The sequence below is a fragment of the Drosophila kikkawai genome, chromosome 3R, assembly GCF_030179895.1.
Source record: "Drosophila kikkawai strain 14028-0561.14 chromosome 3R, DkikHiC1v2, whole genome shotgun sequence".
Taxonomy (NCBI): domain Eukaryota; kingdom Metazoa; phylum Arthropoda; class Insecta; order Diptera; family Drosophilidae; genus Drosophila; species Drosophila kikkawai.
In genome coordinates, this window is record NC_091731.1 from 38,772,188 (window position 1) to 38,787,174 (window position 14,987).

General features: G+C 44.5%; 2 protein-coding genes across 5 annotated transcripts; one reads left to right on the forward strand and one right to left on the reverse strand.

Moving 5' to 3' along the window:
* Positions 1-2,889: 2,889 nt before the first annotated feature.
* LOC138928767 (alpha-tocopherol transfer protein-like) lies at positions 2,890-6,346 on the forward strand. Of its 2 annotated transcripts, XM_070286436.1 has the most exons (6): positions 2,890-2,997; positions 3,057-3,355; positions 3,472-3,579; positions 5,509-5,653; positions 5,717-5,930; positions 6,090-6,346. In XM_070286436.1, exons 2-6 carry the CDS (start codon positions 3,081-3,083, stop codon positions 6,242-6,244), a joined length of 897 nt encoding a protein of 298 aa, XP_070142537.1. In that variant the 5' UTR covers positions 2,890-2,997; positions 3,057-3,080; the 3' UTR covers positions 6,245-6,346. The 2 variants fall into 2 exon arrangements, with proteins under 2 accessions (XP_070142537.1, XP_070142536.1); XM_070286435.1 differs by having other exon boundaries at positions 2,942-3,355.
* Positions 6,319-14,780, reverse strand: LOC108084996 (Zinc finger MYND-type containing 8). Of its 3 annotated transcripts, none has more exons than XM_017181421.3 (9): positions 14,581-14,780; positions 14,348-14,481; positions 12,900-13,922; positions 12,678-12,844; positions 12,542-12,623; positions 10,657-10,837; positions 8,071-10,592; positions 7,133-8,017; positions 6,319-7,070 (listed from the first exon to the last, which is right to left on the reverse strand). In XM_017181421.3, the coding sequence occupies exons 3-9, from the start codon at positions 13,908-13,910 to the stop codon at positions 6,888-6,890; spliced, it is 5,031 nt and encodes a 1,676-aa protein (XP_017036910.1). In that variant the 5' UTR covers positions 13,911-13,922; positions 14,348-14,481; positions 14,581-14,780; the 3' UTR covers positions 6,319-6,887. The 3 variants fall into 3 exon arrangements, with proteins under 3 accessions (XP_017036910.1, XP_070142534.1, XP_070142535.1); XM_070286433.1 differs by having other exon boundaries at positions 14,348-14,518; XM_070286434.1 differs by lacking the exons at positions 14,348-14,481; positions 14,581-14,780 and adding an exon at positions 14,007-14,023.
* Between the last annotated feature and the right edge of the window lie 207 nt (positions 14,781-14,987).

Genomic DNA, 14,987 nt, shown 5'->3' on the forward strand with positions numbered 1-14,987 from the left:
GTAAAAAATGAATCATCTTTCTACCCGGTCGATGAACAATTGGAATGGACAAAAAAGCTCGTCTCGGTCAGGACAGGATCCGCTCTCCGAGCTTGGGTGACGACCGGTGGGGAGGAGTGGGGATACCCGGGGGAATATGCAAATTGTTGTAAGCCGACGCGACAACTTCATTTGTTCAACGGAGCAACCGGCGGCCAACGGAAACGCGACCGTTGGACGAGACAGGAAGGCGGGAGCCAAGTGGGGAGTGGGTTCGGCTCCGGGACTGGGAATGGGGAGTGGTTTTTGTGGAGGAATGGGAGTGTGGCAAGTTGATGCACGTCGCCGGCCAAATTGAGGTTAAGTAATGCAGTCAAATGCGTGAATAATGGCCAGAGAACAAATACCAAATGCAGTTGGAGAAGAGAAACCCAGCTGAAGAAACTGGGCAGGGCTTCAAGGTGGAGCAGGAGGAGTAGGAGGTGGCCATTCTACCCGTAGGACTCTCAGTGCGTGACGGCAACATGAAACGAAGCAAGGCACGTCGCCAAAAAACGATGTTGTCACCACCATCGCCACGATCATTATCGCCTTTGTGGGGCCAACTTCATGATGGCAAAAAAAAAAACCTGATTCCCGGATTAGCATTCAGGAATTCCTGCGATTGATTTTTGCGTTTTTGGGTCACCAGTTGCGAAAACTGACGATTGCCTGTCAATCGATGGAGTTTGAGGTGCGTTTTAAGCTTTCCAAGGAATTTGAAAGAATAAATAAGCTTACGTAGAATTTTTTAAATATTTTAAGGTATTGAAAAATCAGTTTTCTAAAGGCTTTGTTTAATTTTTTATTATTTTATCAATAGAAAATATTTCAAATATTATAAAGGTACAAGTAAATACACGGACCTATGAATATTGTGTTAGAGACAAATATTATATAATTTGAATTAAAATTAACTTTTAATTCTTATACAGAAATGTATAAATATCTTTGCCTGACCCACTTGTCGAGTGCACCTGACCCCACGTGTCAGTCGAACTTGGATTGTGTCTCGGATTTTGGGATGGATAATTAATTTCAAATTGGCACTGGGTCGGATAAGGTGGAGGAAGGAGGCTACTCGGTGTCTGACACCGTGACACCTGCGCCCATGGGCCTGCCACGGGATCACCCGCAGGCTCCCCTGAAGTCCGCTTAGAGTGCACGCTCCTGGGACTGGCTCTTCAAACTGGTTTCCAATATTAGCAGCAAACATTTGCTGTTTGCCGTTTGGCGTTTGCTCTTTGAGCGCGGCTTCTAATCCGTTTGGAATTTCAGACACGCCAAAGTGGCGCACCGGCTGTTTTAACTGAGCGAAGCATGCCACAGGTACACTGCAAGAAATGGATCACATTGTACTGGATTTTAGCGGGGAACATGGAGATTTTTTCAGAGTAGTTTTACCCATATTTATTGTCAGTGCTTACTGCCTAGGTTGGTTGTCCACTTGCTGGCCCGGCTCACTTGGCCTGGCTTGGTTTTCTGGCTGGCTGGCTGGTTGGTTGGCTCTGTCTCCATGTCTCCGTGTCTCTCCGTCTGCTGTTGGCAAAATGTCAAGTGTCTGCCGCGGAAATGAGGCCGTTGTGGCAGCTAGACTCCGCACATAAAGACCAAGACGAAGAAGTTGCAGCAACTCAAGGAATTAGCCACCGAGGAACTCGAATGCGTTGTGACAACTCATTTGACGGAGGCTAGGAATACATAAGCTCGTTGAGCAATTTATATAAATATTTATAGTTAAATATATATGTTTATTTATACATTTATATATTTAGTTATACATTTATTGGTTTATAGGTTAAGCTTAGGTACAAACAATTAAAGCATGACTCCCGAATACATTATATATTTTCGTTTTAAAAGTTAATAAGGTTTTATTAGACTGGTTCTGCGGCTTTATTATCAAATTATCCATATATCAAAACCAATCAAGACTTAATTAATGACAAAATATATAAAATAAAAAAATTTAAACAACCAAGATTTATACAAACAATTTTTATATTATATTATATTTCAATATTATGTATACGCCGCCTGTACCGCTCTCTCATATCTTTAAACCCCATTTATCTCTATATATACATACATATATGTTTATATTAGAAGAAAATAATTTCCTTTCGCCAGTCAAGCATCACATTTTCGGATTTGATGAAGGAGCTGAGATCTCTCGATCGGCCGGGGCTGGAGCACACGCCATGCGCCAATAATAATAACAGGCCTCGGTTTGGCCTCTCGACATGGATCGGCCGCACATTGATCACATGTTATGTAATCCCAGAGAGAAGAAAAATAATAATAATAATAACCATTTGCCATCCACAAGCGGGTAGCGAACAACAACGAAAAACATACTGCATTTTCACGCAGCCTGATGGTGAAGTGAAGTGAAATGAGCCAACGGATGCAGAGTAAACAAAGTTTTAGGCTGTTTTAAAATCCTTAAAATTTAAATTTAAAAATATTCCTGATAATTAATATTATAAGATATTCAATAATCTGCTTTCATGGATTTTCTTGTTATTTTTAAGGCTATAAAAAAATAAAGTAATAAATAAATAGAAGCAATGTATAACCTCCTTTATGAAAATAAACTTATTATATGTATTATATTTTTTAAAAGCCCTTTAAAAGTACCATTTTAAACCATCTAGAGAATACCACCTACAAAATTTAAATTTTTCTTCTTGTGTGCCAAAGCCAGTTGCCAGTTTTTCCTAATAAAAATCACGGGGGAAATGTTGGATAGGGGAGGGCTCTAGTCTGCGATTCGGCTAGTCAGCACACGCCAGCCCCAGTCCCAGCCCCCTAAAATCTCCACTCCCGATCCCGACACGATCCCATCGAGCACTTGAAATTGCATGCCGAATTCGCAAGTCAGCCAACCAGTTTCACTTGCGAAAGCAACCAGCTTCCATTTCCATTTCATTCGAGAGTCGACCGCCAAGTTGCCAAGTTGCGCGTAAAAAATCAAAAGTAAATTCCGCTGTCGAAACACCACAACCCCCCCAAAAATAATAAATAAAAATCCAAAGTAGTTCCTTGCCAAAACCGATATAATGCGGGAAGCCGACTTGGAGGACCAGTACAGGAGATTTCCGGTGATTAAGCGTTCCGAGGTGCAGAAATTCGTGGAATGGATCCATGCCCAGCCGCACATCTCGGATAGGTTCTCCGAGGGCGAGGCGCTGCACTTCTTCCACGCCTGCCGCTACAGCATGGAGGTGGCCAAGCAGGTGCTGGACACCAATCTCACGGCCCGCACCCACCTGGATGAGTTCTTTGTCAACCTCGACAGCGAGCGGCCGGATATTAGGCGCGCCATGAAAACGGTGTAGGTAGAAGCGTCTAGCTTCCTGCAAGCATCTTTGCAAATCGGAGATATATAATATATATGTTTTTAATTTTTATTATTAATATTTTTCATATTTTGCCTTCGTTGATAAACAGTTCTATTGTTCCTCTGCCTGGAGCCACTTCTGAGGGTTATCGTGTGATTATTGGAAAACTAGACGACCTGAATGCCTCCAATTATAACTATGCAGATGTTATGAAGTTGTAAGTAAAATTAGAAAAGGAGTGTGTGAGCTAAAGATACGTTAAACAAAATAAGTAAAACAGAAATTAAAATACCCTCAAAGAGGTTTTAAAATGTACATAATTATCCCTAATTTTATATATATATATTCTTTTTTGGGAGAATCAAACCTTAAAAGCATAATAATTAAGCAAAAAATATATACATTTTTTGATGCTGATAGGGAATATATATAATTTATAGGATCAGGAATGACTCCTTTACTGACTATAATCATATACCCTTCAAGAAGACCGAAAGTATTTTATTTCTTTAAATGGATATTTATACCCTTGCAGCGTATTATAATTTCAGTCAGAAGTTTCCAACGCAGTGAAGGAGACCTTTCCGACCCTATAAAGTATATATATTCTTGATCAGCATCAACAGGGGAATCTTTCTAGACATGTCCGGAAGAAATCGATTTTTTGGCCATTTTTGCAAAATTTTATAAGGGGTTACATCATTAACATTGTTGATTTTGATAAAAAATTGAATTTTTCACATTTTTAAATGAAGTATGCAGATTTATTACCTGTAGAAAATCTTGCACAGAACAGTTTTCCGATTTAAAATTAATGCTCTTTTGGCCGAGTTATGATATTTTTAATTTAAAGATAATCAACAAGTTTTTTAATATAAAAAATCCGATTTTATAATACAAAATAATATTTTTCTAAGTCAAGGAATCATTTCCGACCCCATAAACCATATATATTCCTGATCAGCATCAACAGGCGAAAATTTCTAGACATGTCCGGAAGAAATCGATTTTTTGGCCATTTTTGCGAAATTTGATAAGGGGTTTGCTCATTAAAATGAGCAAAAATGGCCAAAAATTTTGATTTTTTAAAATTTTAAATTTGGTATGCAGTTTTTTTAAATTAATAAAAACTAACACAAAACTGCTTTCCGAATCGAAATTAATGCATTTATGGCTTAGTTATGATATATTTTAATTGTTACCTGCAAGGGTATACAAACTTTGGCTGGGTTTGCTCATTAAAATGAGCAAAAATGGCCAAAAATTTTGATTTTTTTAAATTTTAAATTTGGTATGCAGTTTTTTTAAATTAATAAAAACTAACACAAAACTGCTTTCCGAATCGAAATTAATGCATTTATGGCTTAGTTATGATATATTTTAATTGTTACCTGCAAGGGTATACAAACTTTGGCTGGCCAAAGTTAGCTTTTTTTCTTGTTTTTATGATAATTTTTTTGACAAATCAAAGTTAAAAAACCCATAACTAAGTCAAAAATGAATCAAATTCAATTCGGAAAGCTTTTCTGTGCTATGTTTTTCTTGGTTAACAAATCCGCATACTAAATTTTAAATTTAAAAAAATCGACATTTTTGTTGATTTTTGACAATTTTAACGATTCATATTTTAGTAGTAGTGTGTGCTGTGCTATCCCCAACTAAAAAACCGCAAATTCAATGCAACCGAAAGCACGCACAGCTCACAGATTCAGCAATTCCGGCTACTGAGATACAAAGAGAGAGATACACACTCGAGATACTGCGCCTTAATCTGCTTGTGGCACTCACAGCGATCATTATAATCTGCTGTATAATGGCAGTCAATTAAGAGTTAACAATTAAGCCAGTACATGGTCTATAAACATGTCCAGCTGTAGTACAGGAGATGATGTCGCAATGACTCGACATGATATTTTATATTCTATAAAACAGCTCCTAGAACTCGTAATGCTTTAGTAGTAAATAAATAAATAAAAAACTCAATAAGTTCAAACATTAACTCAAACCAGAATTGTATACTGAATTTCCAGTTCGAGCCTGAATTTATTTATTTTTTGAAGATTTTTTATGCAGTCCTTGCATTTACCTTCCCTTTGTATCTTGCAGATACGGTCCTTGCCTTAACCTTCCCTTTTGTATCTTGCAGATACTGCATGGTCTTCGACTATTGGATGTACGAGGATGGCATACAGCCGGGTCACGTGATAGTGATCGACCTGAAGGGCACCTCCCTGGGCCATGTGGCTCGCATTGGTCTGCTGCAGATGAAGAAGTTTCTCTTTTACCTGCAGGTTAAGAGCTTTTTAAAGTGAATTTTTGATAAGAAGAAAAAATCAAGTGGCAAATCTTTTTAGGAAGCGGCGGCCATCCGATTGATAGGGTTTCACTTTATAAATATTGTACCCTTCATGGACAAGATTCTGGCCTTGATGACGCCTTTTATGAAGAAGGAACTGACGAGTGTCCTGCACATGCACAGCGATATAAATGACTTTTACAAGTTTGTTCCAAAAGAAATGCTGCCCAAGGAATACGGAGGTCAACTAGAGGAGAGCAGTTTGGCCAAAGGTGGGTTTGTGTTTTCGAAAGATAATTAGATAAGATTATCTTATTAAAAAAATTAATATAAAATTATATTATCTATATATAATATATATATATTAATTTTTCGAATAAGATAATATTATTATATTATATTTCATTAATTTCCCCTATCTTTCTACACAGAAATCTATTACAAGAAACTGCTGGACAATCGCAAGGAAATGCTGGAATTCGAGACGCGTCACCAGGTGAACGAAAAGCTTAGGCCCGGCAAGGCCAAGAATGCCTCCGACCTCTTTGGCATTGAGGGAAATTTCAAGAAATTGGACATTGATTGAGACGTAGTCATAGTGCTGCTAGTAGTATTTAGAAAATTTGGTGTTTTTGCAGTTATAAATGAAATGTACACAGCTTTCCTTAAAATTAAACGCAGACATTTATTCGTTGCCGCTTTTAGCTTGGCTTTAGATATACATAAAATGTATGTAATGTGGCGAATGAAAACTATGACATTTACAGTAATGCTTCATCAAATGGAAAGTGACATGGTCTTAACGCTATGATTTTTCAAAAGTCCATCTCATGGGTTCTTACTGGCTAAGCGGCATGTCTATAGGTTGTAGTTAAAGACCGTCAAACCTAAACATACTTTAAGCTTAACTCTATTATTATCTTTATACATATATGTAAACCTGACCAAACGTAAACTTTCAGGGTGTGTGCTACTCTGGGAGTACAAATTAACATGATAGCTTCCCCCCAATGGGGGGGGGTTTGAATTAAAAAAAAAATAATAAAAATAAGAAATAAGAGAAATAAAAGTACGAATTTAAGACTCTTCAATTAAAGGAGTTTTTCTGGAATATCAATGAAAGTTTTGTATCCTGAATCACAGGCAGTCTTTCCGTTTGGGGAAACTCCTCCTCCTCCTTCTCCTTCCGCTCCTCCTCCTTTTTCATTTCGCTTTTCCTTGTCAAAGAATCATGGGTGGAACACTTGGTTCATTTGGTTGGGTCTTATGCCCTGGCTACCGGTGCTGTTTATCTGCCGAATTGTTGTGTTGTTTTGCCTGCGTCCCTTGGCCTTGGGCGCCAGCTGCTGCTTGTGATGCTGCTCTGCTATGAGGCCATAGGGCGCGCCACTAGGATTAATGGTAATGGGTAACTGTAGGCCAAGAAAAAACCATTGGGAAAATCTTTATATATCAACTTAAACTCAAGACTTACGGGTATATTGTATCGCTGCACGGGCTGCATGGGCTGTGATGCAGGCTTGGGTTGAAAGTTGGCTGCGTTGTTCTGCCGCTGAATGGGCCCGGGCATGAGGTGGGCCATGTGGTTGCCCGACGAGGAGGGTAGCATGGGATTTATGCTGCTATTCACTGTCGGCGTGGCCGTCACCGTCGCCGTTATGCTACTGACCACTGGCCGCAAATATGTGCTAGAGGGCAGCTTGAGCAAAGTTGTCTCCGGATTGGGGGGCGGCGGCTGCTGGTTCATTATGGAGGACATCATGGGCGGCCACTTTTTACCCGCTGAATTGGTGCCGATCACAGGTGCCACTGGAGGTTGACAGGCGGCAGTCGGTGTCCTGACATTGGGAGGCGGAGGCGCGGGTGTTGGTGTTATCGTAGCTGCCTTGGACTTGGGCGAACGCCCAGTTTCCATAGCTGAAGCTGGACCTGCATTAGAGAGCGGCACCTGAACATTTACTGCCTGGCCACAGGTGGCCGAGTGCCTGGGCCAGTGCATCTGCTGGCAGGGATAGTCGCAGTATGAGGTATTCCAGCAGCAGTACAACTGTGCCTCGCGCATGCAGTTGGCGCACCACTGCTTCTTTTTGGCCTCGTCCACTGCCCGCATTCGCTCGATGTTGGCCTGCTGGCGCAGCTCGCTGATCACCCGCCTGTGCTCCTGCTCTAGGGTCTTGCGCATCTCGGCCAGCATCAGTTCGCTGGTCTTTTGCAAGTCTGTTAGCTGGCGATCATAGTGCTGCTTCAAACGCTCATTCTCCAGCGTCAGGCCAGTGATGCGGGCCTGGAGGACACTCTGGTCACCGGTGGCCATGTCACTGAGGGTGTCTTCAATCACAGAGATGAAGTAGTCAGTGATCTAAGGGTTAAAGATGATATAAGTTAGGTGTAATTAGGATTTTCCCAACTCACCTTGTGGGCATTTTCCTTTAGCTTCTGCGACACGGGTCCTGCCTGGGAGGGATAGATGTGAGAGCCATCCGACTGCAGCGGCCCGCCGGGACGTGCCACCAGCTTGGGCGGCCCAGAGCGTAGCAGCATCTCACTCAGGGCCGTGGCCATGCCGGGGGTAATGGGATCATTCGGCTCAGTGACCAGGCTTGGCTCTTGGCTGGTCATTCCATTCAAAGCGCTGGCTAAGAGTCCACCGGCTGGCTCTCCTCCACCGTTTCCTTGGGCTCCTCCTGCTGCTGCTGCGGAGGTGGAGGGCAGAGGCGAAAAGCTCAGGCCTGCCAAAGGTGGCACGGATATGGAGCTAGCGGGTTGCGAGGTTGAGACTGGCGCTGTTTGCAAGGAGGCGGCCGAGCTCTGCAAAGTGCTCTTGGAAACGGCTCTCAAGGGCGGCACTGGTATGGTCATGGGATTGTGCGGATTGCAGTTGTTTGCCTGCTCCACGGGTATCACCACCATGTTGGATCTGAGCAGACTCGATGTGGTGGTGGTTGTGGTCGCAGGTGCGGCTCCCGGTGACGAGCTGGGATTGGGTGTAACCCGATCGCCCTTAACACGGTATTGGTGCTGCTGCGGTGAGGCCTGAGCTTGAGATGGCTTGCTCTTTGATGGACCCTGCGGTGGCGTTGGCTTGTTCGGCCCGTAAATGCCACTTGACTTGGGCGAAAGCGACTCCGTTGAGGGAGCAGGTGATGGCACTGGCGAGATAGCCGGCGATGAGGCTTGAGGACCGCGACGCTTGGCGTTGGAGTCCGAAGACTTGCCTCCCTGCTTCTGACTCACCTTTTGGATGCTCGTATCGCCCACATAACGCACCAAGGCCTCCGTGGCGGGTGTCTCCTCACGCGGTGGCAAGGGAGGAGGAGGTGGCGGCGGCATGGGCTGTGGCATCGGCGGAAACGCTTCCAGCCTCTGACTTACACTGGCCGGCTGCTGCTGATCCGTCTCTATCTCATCGTCGCTGAGAATCTCTTCTTTGATTTTTATATTCTCAGGAAGGGCAATTTCCATAGGTTCGGGTGGAGGAGGAGTAGCTGACACCAGAGCTGGCTCCGGTTGTGCCGGCTCTGGCTCTGGCACGGGCAGCTGCTGAGTGGCTTCCTCCTCCTCTGGCTCCGACATCACCTCCGTTTTGATCTCCACAAAGGGAATCACTTTCTTGATGAGCTGCTGTTGCTGACGCTCAACCTCGGATTGTTTCCGGGCCTGACTTCGCTCCGGTGCCTTTACCTTGGTCACTGTTGAAGGTGAAGGATTTGCTGCTGCTGGAGTAGGAGGTGGCGCTGCCACAGCTGGAGTAGGAGGTGGCTCTGGGTCAGTTCCTGCCATCTGCTGTTGATCGCGTGGTATCTTGGTGATGGTCACACCCTGGCGACGTCTGACCAGCTCCACCACAGAAACCACAGAGGCAGGGGAAGCTTCTGAAGCCTTTGCCGTCTGTTTCTCAGGAGGTTTCTCCCCAATGGTTTGTTCTGGAGACTTGGAAAGCTTCTTGGGAGGTTCCCCTGGCTCCGCCACTGGCTGATCCCGCACCTGCTGATCCTGCTGTTTTTTGGCGTGCTTGGCCTTGCGTTTGTAGTCACTGGACTCGCTGGTGCAGCTGGTGTCGCTCAGGGAATGTTTGCGCTTAGAGGGCACCGCCGGTGCAAGTGCTTCCTGTGTTGGAGCTGGTGATGGTAATGATGCCTCCACAGAGCTCGACGTGGTCTTGGCAGCTAGGGATTTCCGCTTAAGCAGCACCTTGCAACGAGAGTCAGTCAAGGACTCACCGGATCGGGATATAACCTCATAGTTGTTGCTCTTGTTGAGCTTGGGAGGTGGCTCACTGGCTGCTACAGCTTCTGGAGCCTCTGGAGACTTCTTCACGGGGCTGCCAGACTGATCCGATTCGTTGCCCGACTCCGTGGTCTTGGTCTTCTTCACTATAGACAACTTATCGTCGGCCGTCTTGCGGATGAGAAACTGCAGCGGCGTTTTGTTGGCCGGCTCTAGTTCCCGATCGATGGCTTCATAGACGCCCGGCATCATCTGCTCAAGCTGCTGTTGCTCCTCTATCGGGTCGTAGGCTGTGCGATATTCGGCATAGCAGAAGGCCCCAATCTTCCGCTTGATGTTCTCAATGTGAACCTCCACTTCGCGAACGCATTCCGCCAGATCCCTGGCCGATCGTCGACTGGTTTGGGTATTGGGATTCTGGGCGGAGTACAGAAAGCAATCCTTGACGGGCACAAATGCCCGATCGTGCTTGCCAAAGAACCGGACATTCACCAGCGTGGAGTTCGAGGAGCCCATTGCCTTGGCCGGCCAGTATGGAAAGCCCTTGAGCTTGGCCCAAAGCAGCAGGTGGGGATGCCGGCAGACCTTCACAAACCACTCGTCGCTAGAGTTGGCATTCAGATAGCACTCCGGGCAGGTGTCGATCTCATTGGCCTCCTGGCGGCAGACCTTCACCACGGCCTTTGAGGCTTGCTCCACCTTGGGATCTGTGGGAAGACATTAGGATTATAGAGAGCTATTCAGGGTGGTATATAAGTGGTTCTATCTCACCGCCAGTGTCCAGGATGAGGGCGTTGTGCTGCATCCATTTCACTTCGCTGAGGAACTCCTCGGTGGTCTGGTAGGCTCCACGGCGGATGCACTCTGCCAGGCTGTCGAAGCTAACAGGATTTACAAAGTACTTTTTGTATGTCTGTGGGAAGACCTCTTGCGGTGAACGGAGCTTGTGGGCCTGCGGGAGATGCAGAGAGGCGAAAGCATGAGCGGGGGTTGGGAATTCGCCGCACGACGAAGAGAGAGCCGAGTCTCTTTCGCTTGCAAACAAGTTTGCCGCAGACAAGAGCCCGCATTTTCCTCACACACAAACATGTATATACGGAAATATGTATATGTATTAAACATCCAGGTTATTGAGAACCAAGGAAAGGGAATGCCGGGAAAGCAAATATAAATTATTGCTATTTGCTGTTGTTTCCTTTCTGCGTTCTTCCTTTCCCTTCTTTCACCTGTTTTTGTACCCTATAAATTCCTATAACTTCTAAACCTTAAAATATTTTTCGATACAAAATTTAACCCATTTTTTTTTTGTAAATGTTGTCTTAATATTATAGTTTTTTCATACCCCACCACTAGAATTTTAACCACGAGTGTAAGCATAAACAATGGTCTCTACTTGTACTTATTTTATCCACTCTCCGCTTTGCCGGCCTTGCGTAATTGTTTTTAATGCTTAAAGCTGGCCGAGCGGCGACAGCATTAAACTAATTAATTCATTAATTTCCGGTCTCGCACATTTTAAGCATATCTAACGAAAGAAAGTTGTTCTGTTCAATAATTTACAGAAATTAAATGAGTAAACATTTCAAATAGTGGAAAAAAAAATAATAATAAACGACGAGTATGTACAAACAAGCAACTATATATATGTATATATGAGTCTGTTTAGTTCTAAAACTATACATATATCACAAATAGGATGTTATAATACATAGAACAAAATTCATAAAATTATATGTATTGTAAATCCTTATAAATTAATACAAAAAATATGGCTTCTTGACCAATAAATAGTTTAAATTATAAATTTTATAAACTCATTGAAATGTAAAATAATAATAAATAAAGTCCGATTCTAGGGAACAGAGGTTTGTATTGATCTGACTGTATTTGCGTATACATATGTAGCTCAGAGACATTAAACCTCATTATCATATATATACGAGACCCTCGCGAGTACCAATACCCACACAGGCATTCATTAGCCACGCGAACATGCCTTTGGCAACTGGCAGATAAGTGAATGGAGAGCAGTAAAACCACGTGAGCCGTGGAATAGCTCCAACTAACGCTTAACACAGGTCGCAACAATAGATTACTGCACCGATGCTAAAGCTGAATATGGAGCTGTGCTTGTGGCTGTAGATACCCAAAAGGGTCAAGGGAAACACGAAACCCAATAGCCGGGCGGCGAAGCAGCGAGACATTTCAGGTGTCTATCTATAGGAAAGAGACCTCGTATAGGCACAGAGAGCGCAAAAACAAAGACCCATATCTAGGTACAGCTGCGGTCGGAATAATGCCATGCAGAAAATGTAAATGCCACCCTTAGAATGGAAAATAAGGAAAATGCTTAAAGTTCGATTATTGATTTTATGCAACAACATAGAAAATAAAAACATAAAGAAGTTATTTTTATAATAAATGATAATTATTAGTAATACAAATTAAGAAATCACAATAATCGACATTTTTGTATATCTAAAAATTTGATAAACCAAAGCTTTTTGTTCCGATATTAATGCTATTTATCTACCCGCAAGTATAAAAACACAAAGAACAGGCGCCTGCAAAATAATTTCACTTGTTTTCTGCTAAAAAACCCTGCTAAAGATAATTAAAGATACACTACACATAGCCCCGATGGCATGCTACTCACCCCGCGCACATGCTTCATGCGCTCCAAAGCATAGAAGAGCAGTTGGCTTAGGAGATCCACGGAGACATCGTTGCGACGCAGCCTGTCAAGTAAACATATAGGTATGAGAGTCTACAAATCCAGGGACAGTAGTTACCTCTTGGGTGCTGCCTCGATCGATTGGCATTCAGGACACTTCCAGGATGAGTCGAACTTGGTGGTGGCTGGTCGCACGCAGTAGGTGTGGAAGGAGCGCAGACACTTGGAGCAGGGCATCAGCTGGCCGCACTCGCGGCACTTCCAGCAGAAGGGATCCCAGCCTTCCTAGAATAGTAAAAGAGTTAAAAACTATAGGAATTACGGTAAAATACCAGCTCACCATGGGCGGGGCTTGCCAAATGAGTCGCAATCGATCGGCCACCTGCTCCTCTTCCTGGTTTTCTGTCGTGTCCGTAGGGTTTTCCGAGAAGGAGGACCAATCGGCTTCCACATCCACTTCGTTCATCGTGGTATTCATCGAAGCATTCACTGACTCCGGGTCATCGTTCATGACGCTGTCCAGGAAGGCACTGTGCTTCTTGGCAAACTCCTCGTTTTCGCTACGCAGATTGCTTCTTCTGGGCAGTCGATCCTCGTTGCTCAGGGACAGGGTTTTACTGCGGGATCGGGTGCGGGCGGACACTTTGCTCATTGGTGGCGGGTTGCTGTTCGTTTCCCCCACAAGCAGATCATCGCAGGCCATCGATCGGCCTCGTACTCTGCGGGATTTGTCCGGATCATCCTGCCAATCATCATCCGAGTCCCAATTGGGAGCGGGTATGCTCTTGCTCCTTTTGAGGGTAGCCTTGTGTAACTTTTTCTCTCTCTTGGCTTCCGTGTTTAAGCTGCGGGAGAGCTCTACCCTAGGTGTGGGAGTATCAAGGGGCTCGGGAACATATCGAGACTTGCGGCGCTTCAATTTGGAGACCTCGGCCACAAAGTTAGTCAGCATCTCGGATTCGATATGCGAACGCTGCAAGGCAAGCATCTCCTTGGGCACTTTGTTCGACTTGCTATTGGGCGTTGAGGTGCGCTGGGCCTGCTGCAACTGGGGCTGCACCTTGGTTAGCTTCATGGTTAGGGAAGAGCCGACATTGGCATTCGAGGGACTTGAGTTGGAGGAGTTACTACTACCGTTGGCGGATCCTGGCGGTGCACTGACCACATACTTTTGTCGCTTGCTGGGCATGCTGCTGCTGCTGCTGACTCCCGTCTCCATGTCGTTGTGGCCATCCAGCAGAGATTCCTGCAGCTGCGGCTGGGGGCTATCGATGGCGGATAGGGCTTCAAAGTCTGGACGGGGAATGGATTTAACGCTGTCCCCACTGCTGTCACTGCTATCCGTTTCCATGCTCCAGTTAAGCTAGAAAGGGTATATTCATTTTATTTATTAATTTATTTAATGATGAGAGCTTTCTATTCCCAAGTGGTTTCCGCAGTTTCTTACTTTCCTTCCTTGACTAAACCTTTATCCTATCCAAGCATAAAACAAGCAGACGGACATGCACTATAAGATCTGATACCCAAGTTACACTTATCACCGAATTGATTTGGCGGACATTAATAAAAACTAAAACACAGCTAGAATCGCGGATGTGCTCACAAGCAATGTGACGAATTCGCTAAATGGCAATTCTATGTATAAATGCAAAGTGCTTTTTGCTCTTCTTTACTTTGTTTTTCTTTTAGTCTTTTGGTTTTTTTTTTTTTGCGTCACCTGCGCAACTTCAGCGAGTGGCATTCGTTGGTTCTGGATTCAATGGTTTTGCAGATATTTCTCTCTCTCACCTTGCTCCGGGCGTCGCTCGAGGAGGCCTCACTGTAGCTCGTGCATTGCGGCGAACCGGAACGGGTTTGGTAACGAATTCGGAGACACCACTAGAACCAACTGGACATCGCTTTTCCCAGGAGAAGATTGCCGTCTGGCGAAGAGGGGCAAAGAGAAATTCAGTTTGTTTTCTGCGGGAAGGATGGGCGGGGGAAGGCGGTTAGCGGAGCGCAGCGGAATCTCTTTGGCTTACCGATTTCTCTACAAGAATTCTCCGCTTTCAGGCGTCGCAGTTTGTGGCCACCTGCAGGGCACCGGATCGAGGGGCTTCCGGTGGCGATGATAACCCCGATTTTAGATGCTCTCCTGGTTTAATTGTTGGTTCTTTCGGAAAATTGGCGCAGCTGCTTGGCAAGAAACATCCTAGTGTGACCGCAAGTCCGGCTGGCGGAAAATACCAAGACCCGAATTCGCCGTTTGTGTGCGCTCTTTGCAGCTAATTCGCCGCCGCCTCTCTTCCTCTTGTTTTGTCCCGTTTGCTCTCGCGCTCTCTCCCTCTCGACTTGTTTCAAATGAATGTTTTAAACTTTAATTAATTAATTAACTGCAATTGTGTTTTAATATTTAATCAGTGCAGCATCTTGCAGGTTTGGGCATTAT

Excerpts from the sequence above, each read along its gene's own strand:
- LOC138928767 (XM_070286436.1), top strand. The coding sequence starts at position 3,081 with ATGCGGGAAGCCGACTTGGAGGACCAGTACAGGAGATTTCCGGTGATT. Across the intron at positions 5,654-5,716 it reads AGTTTCTCTTTTACCTGCAG|GAAGCGGCGGCCATCCGATT; the intron begins GTTAAGAGCTTT and ends AAATCTTTTTAG. Across the intron at positions 5,931-6,089 it reads GGAGAGCAGTTTGGCCAAAG|AAATCTATTACAAGAAACTG; the intron begins GTGGGTTTGTGT and ends CTTTCTACACAG.
- LOC108084996 (XM_017181421.3), bottom strand. The coding sequence starts at position 13,910 with ATGGAAACGGATAGCAGTGACAGCAGTGGGGACAGCGTTAAATCCATT. Across the intron at positions 12,845-12,899 it reads TTTGGCAAGCCCCGCCCATG|GAAGGCTGGGATCCCTTCTG; the intron begins GTGAGCTGGTAT and ends TTACTATTCTAG. Across the intron at positions 10,838-12,541 it reads GCATGAAGCATGTGCGCGGG|GCCCACAAGCTCCGTTCACC; the intron begins GTGAGTAGCATG and ends CATCTCCCGCAG.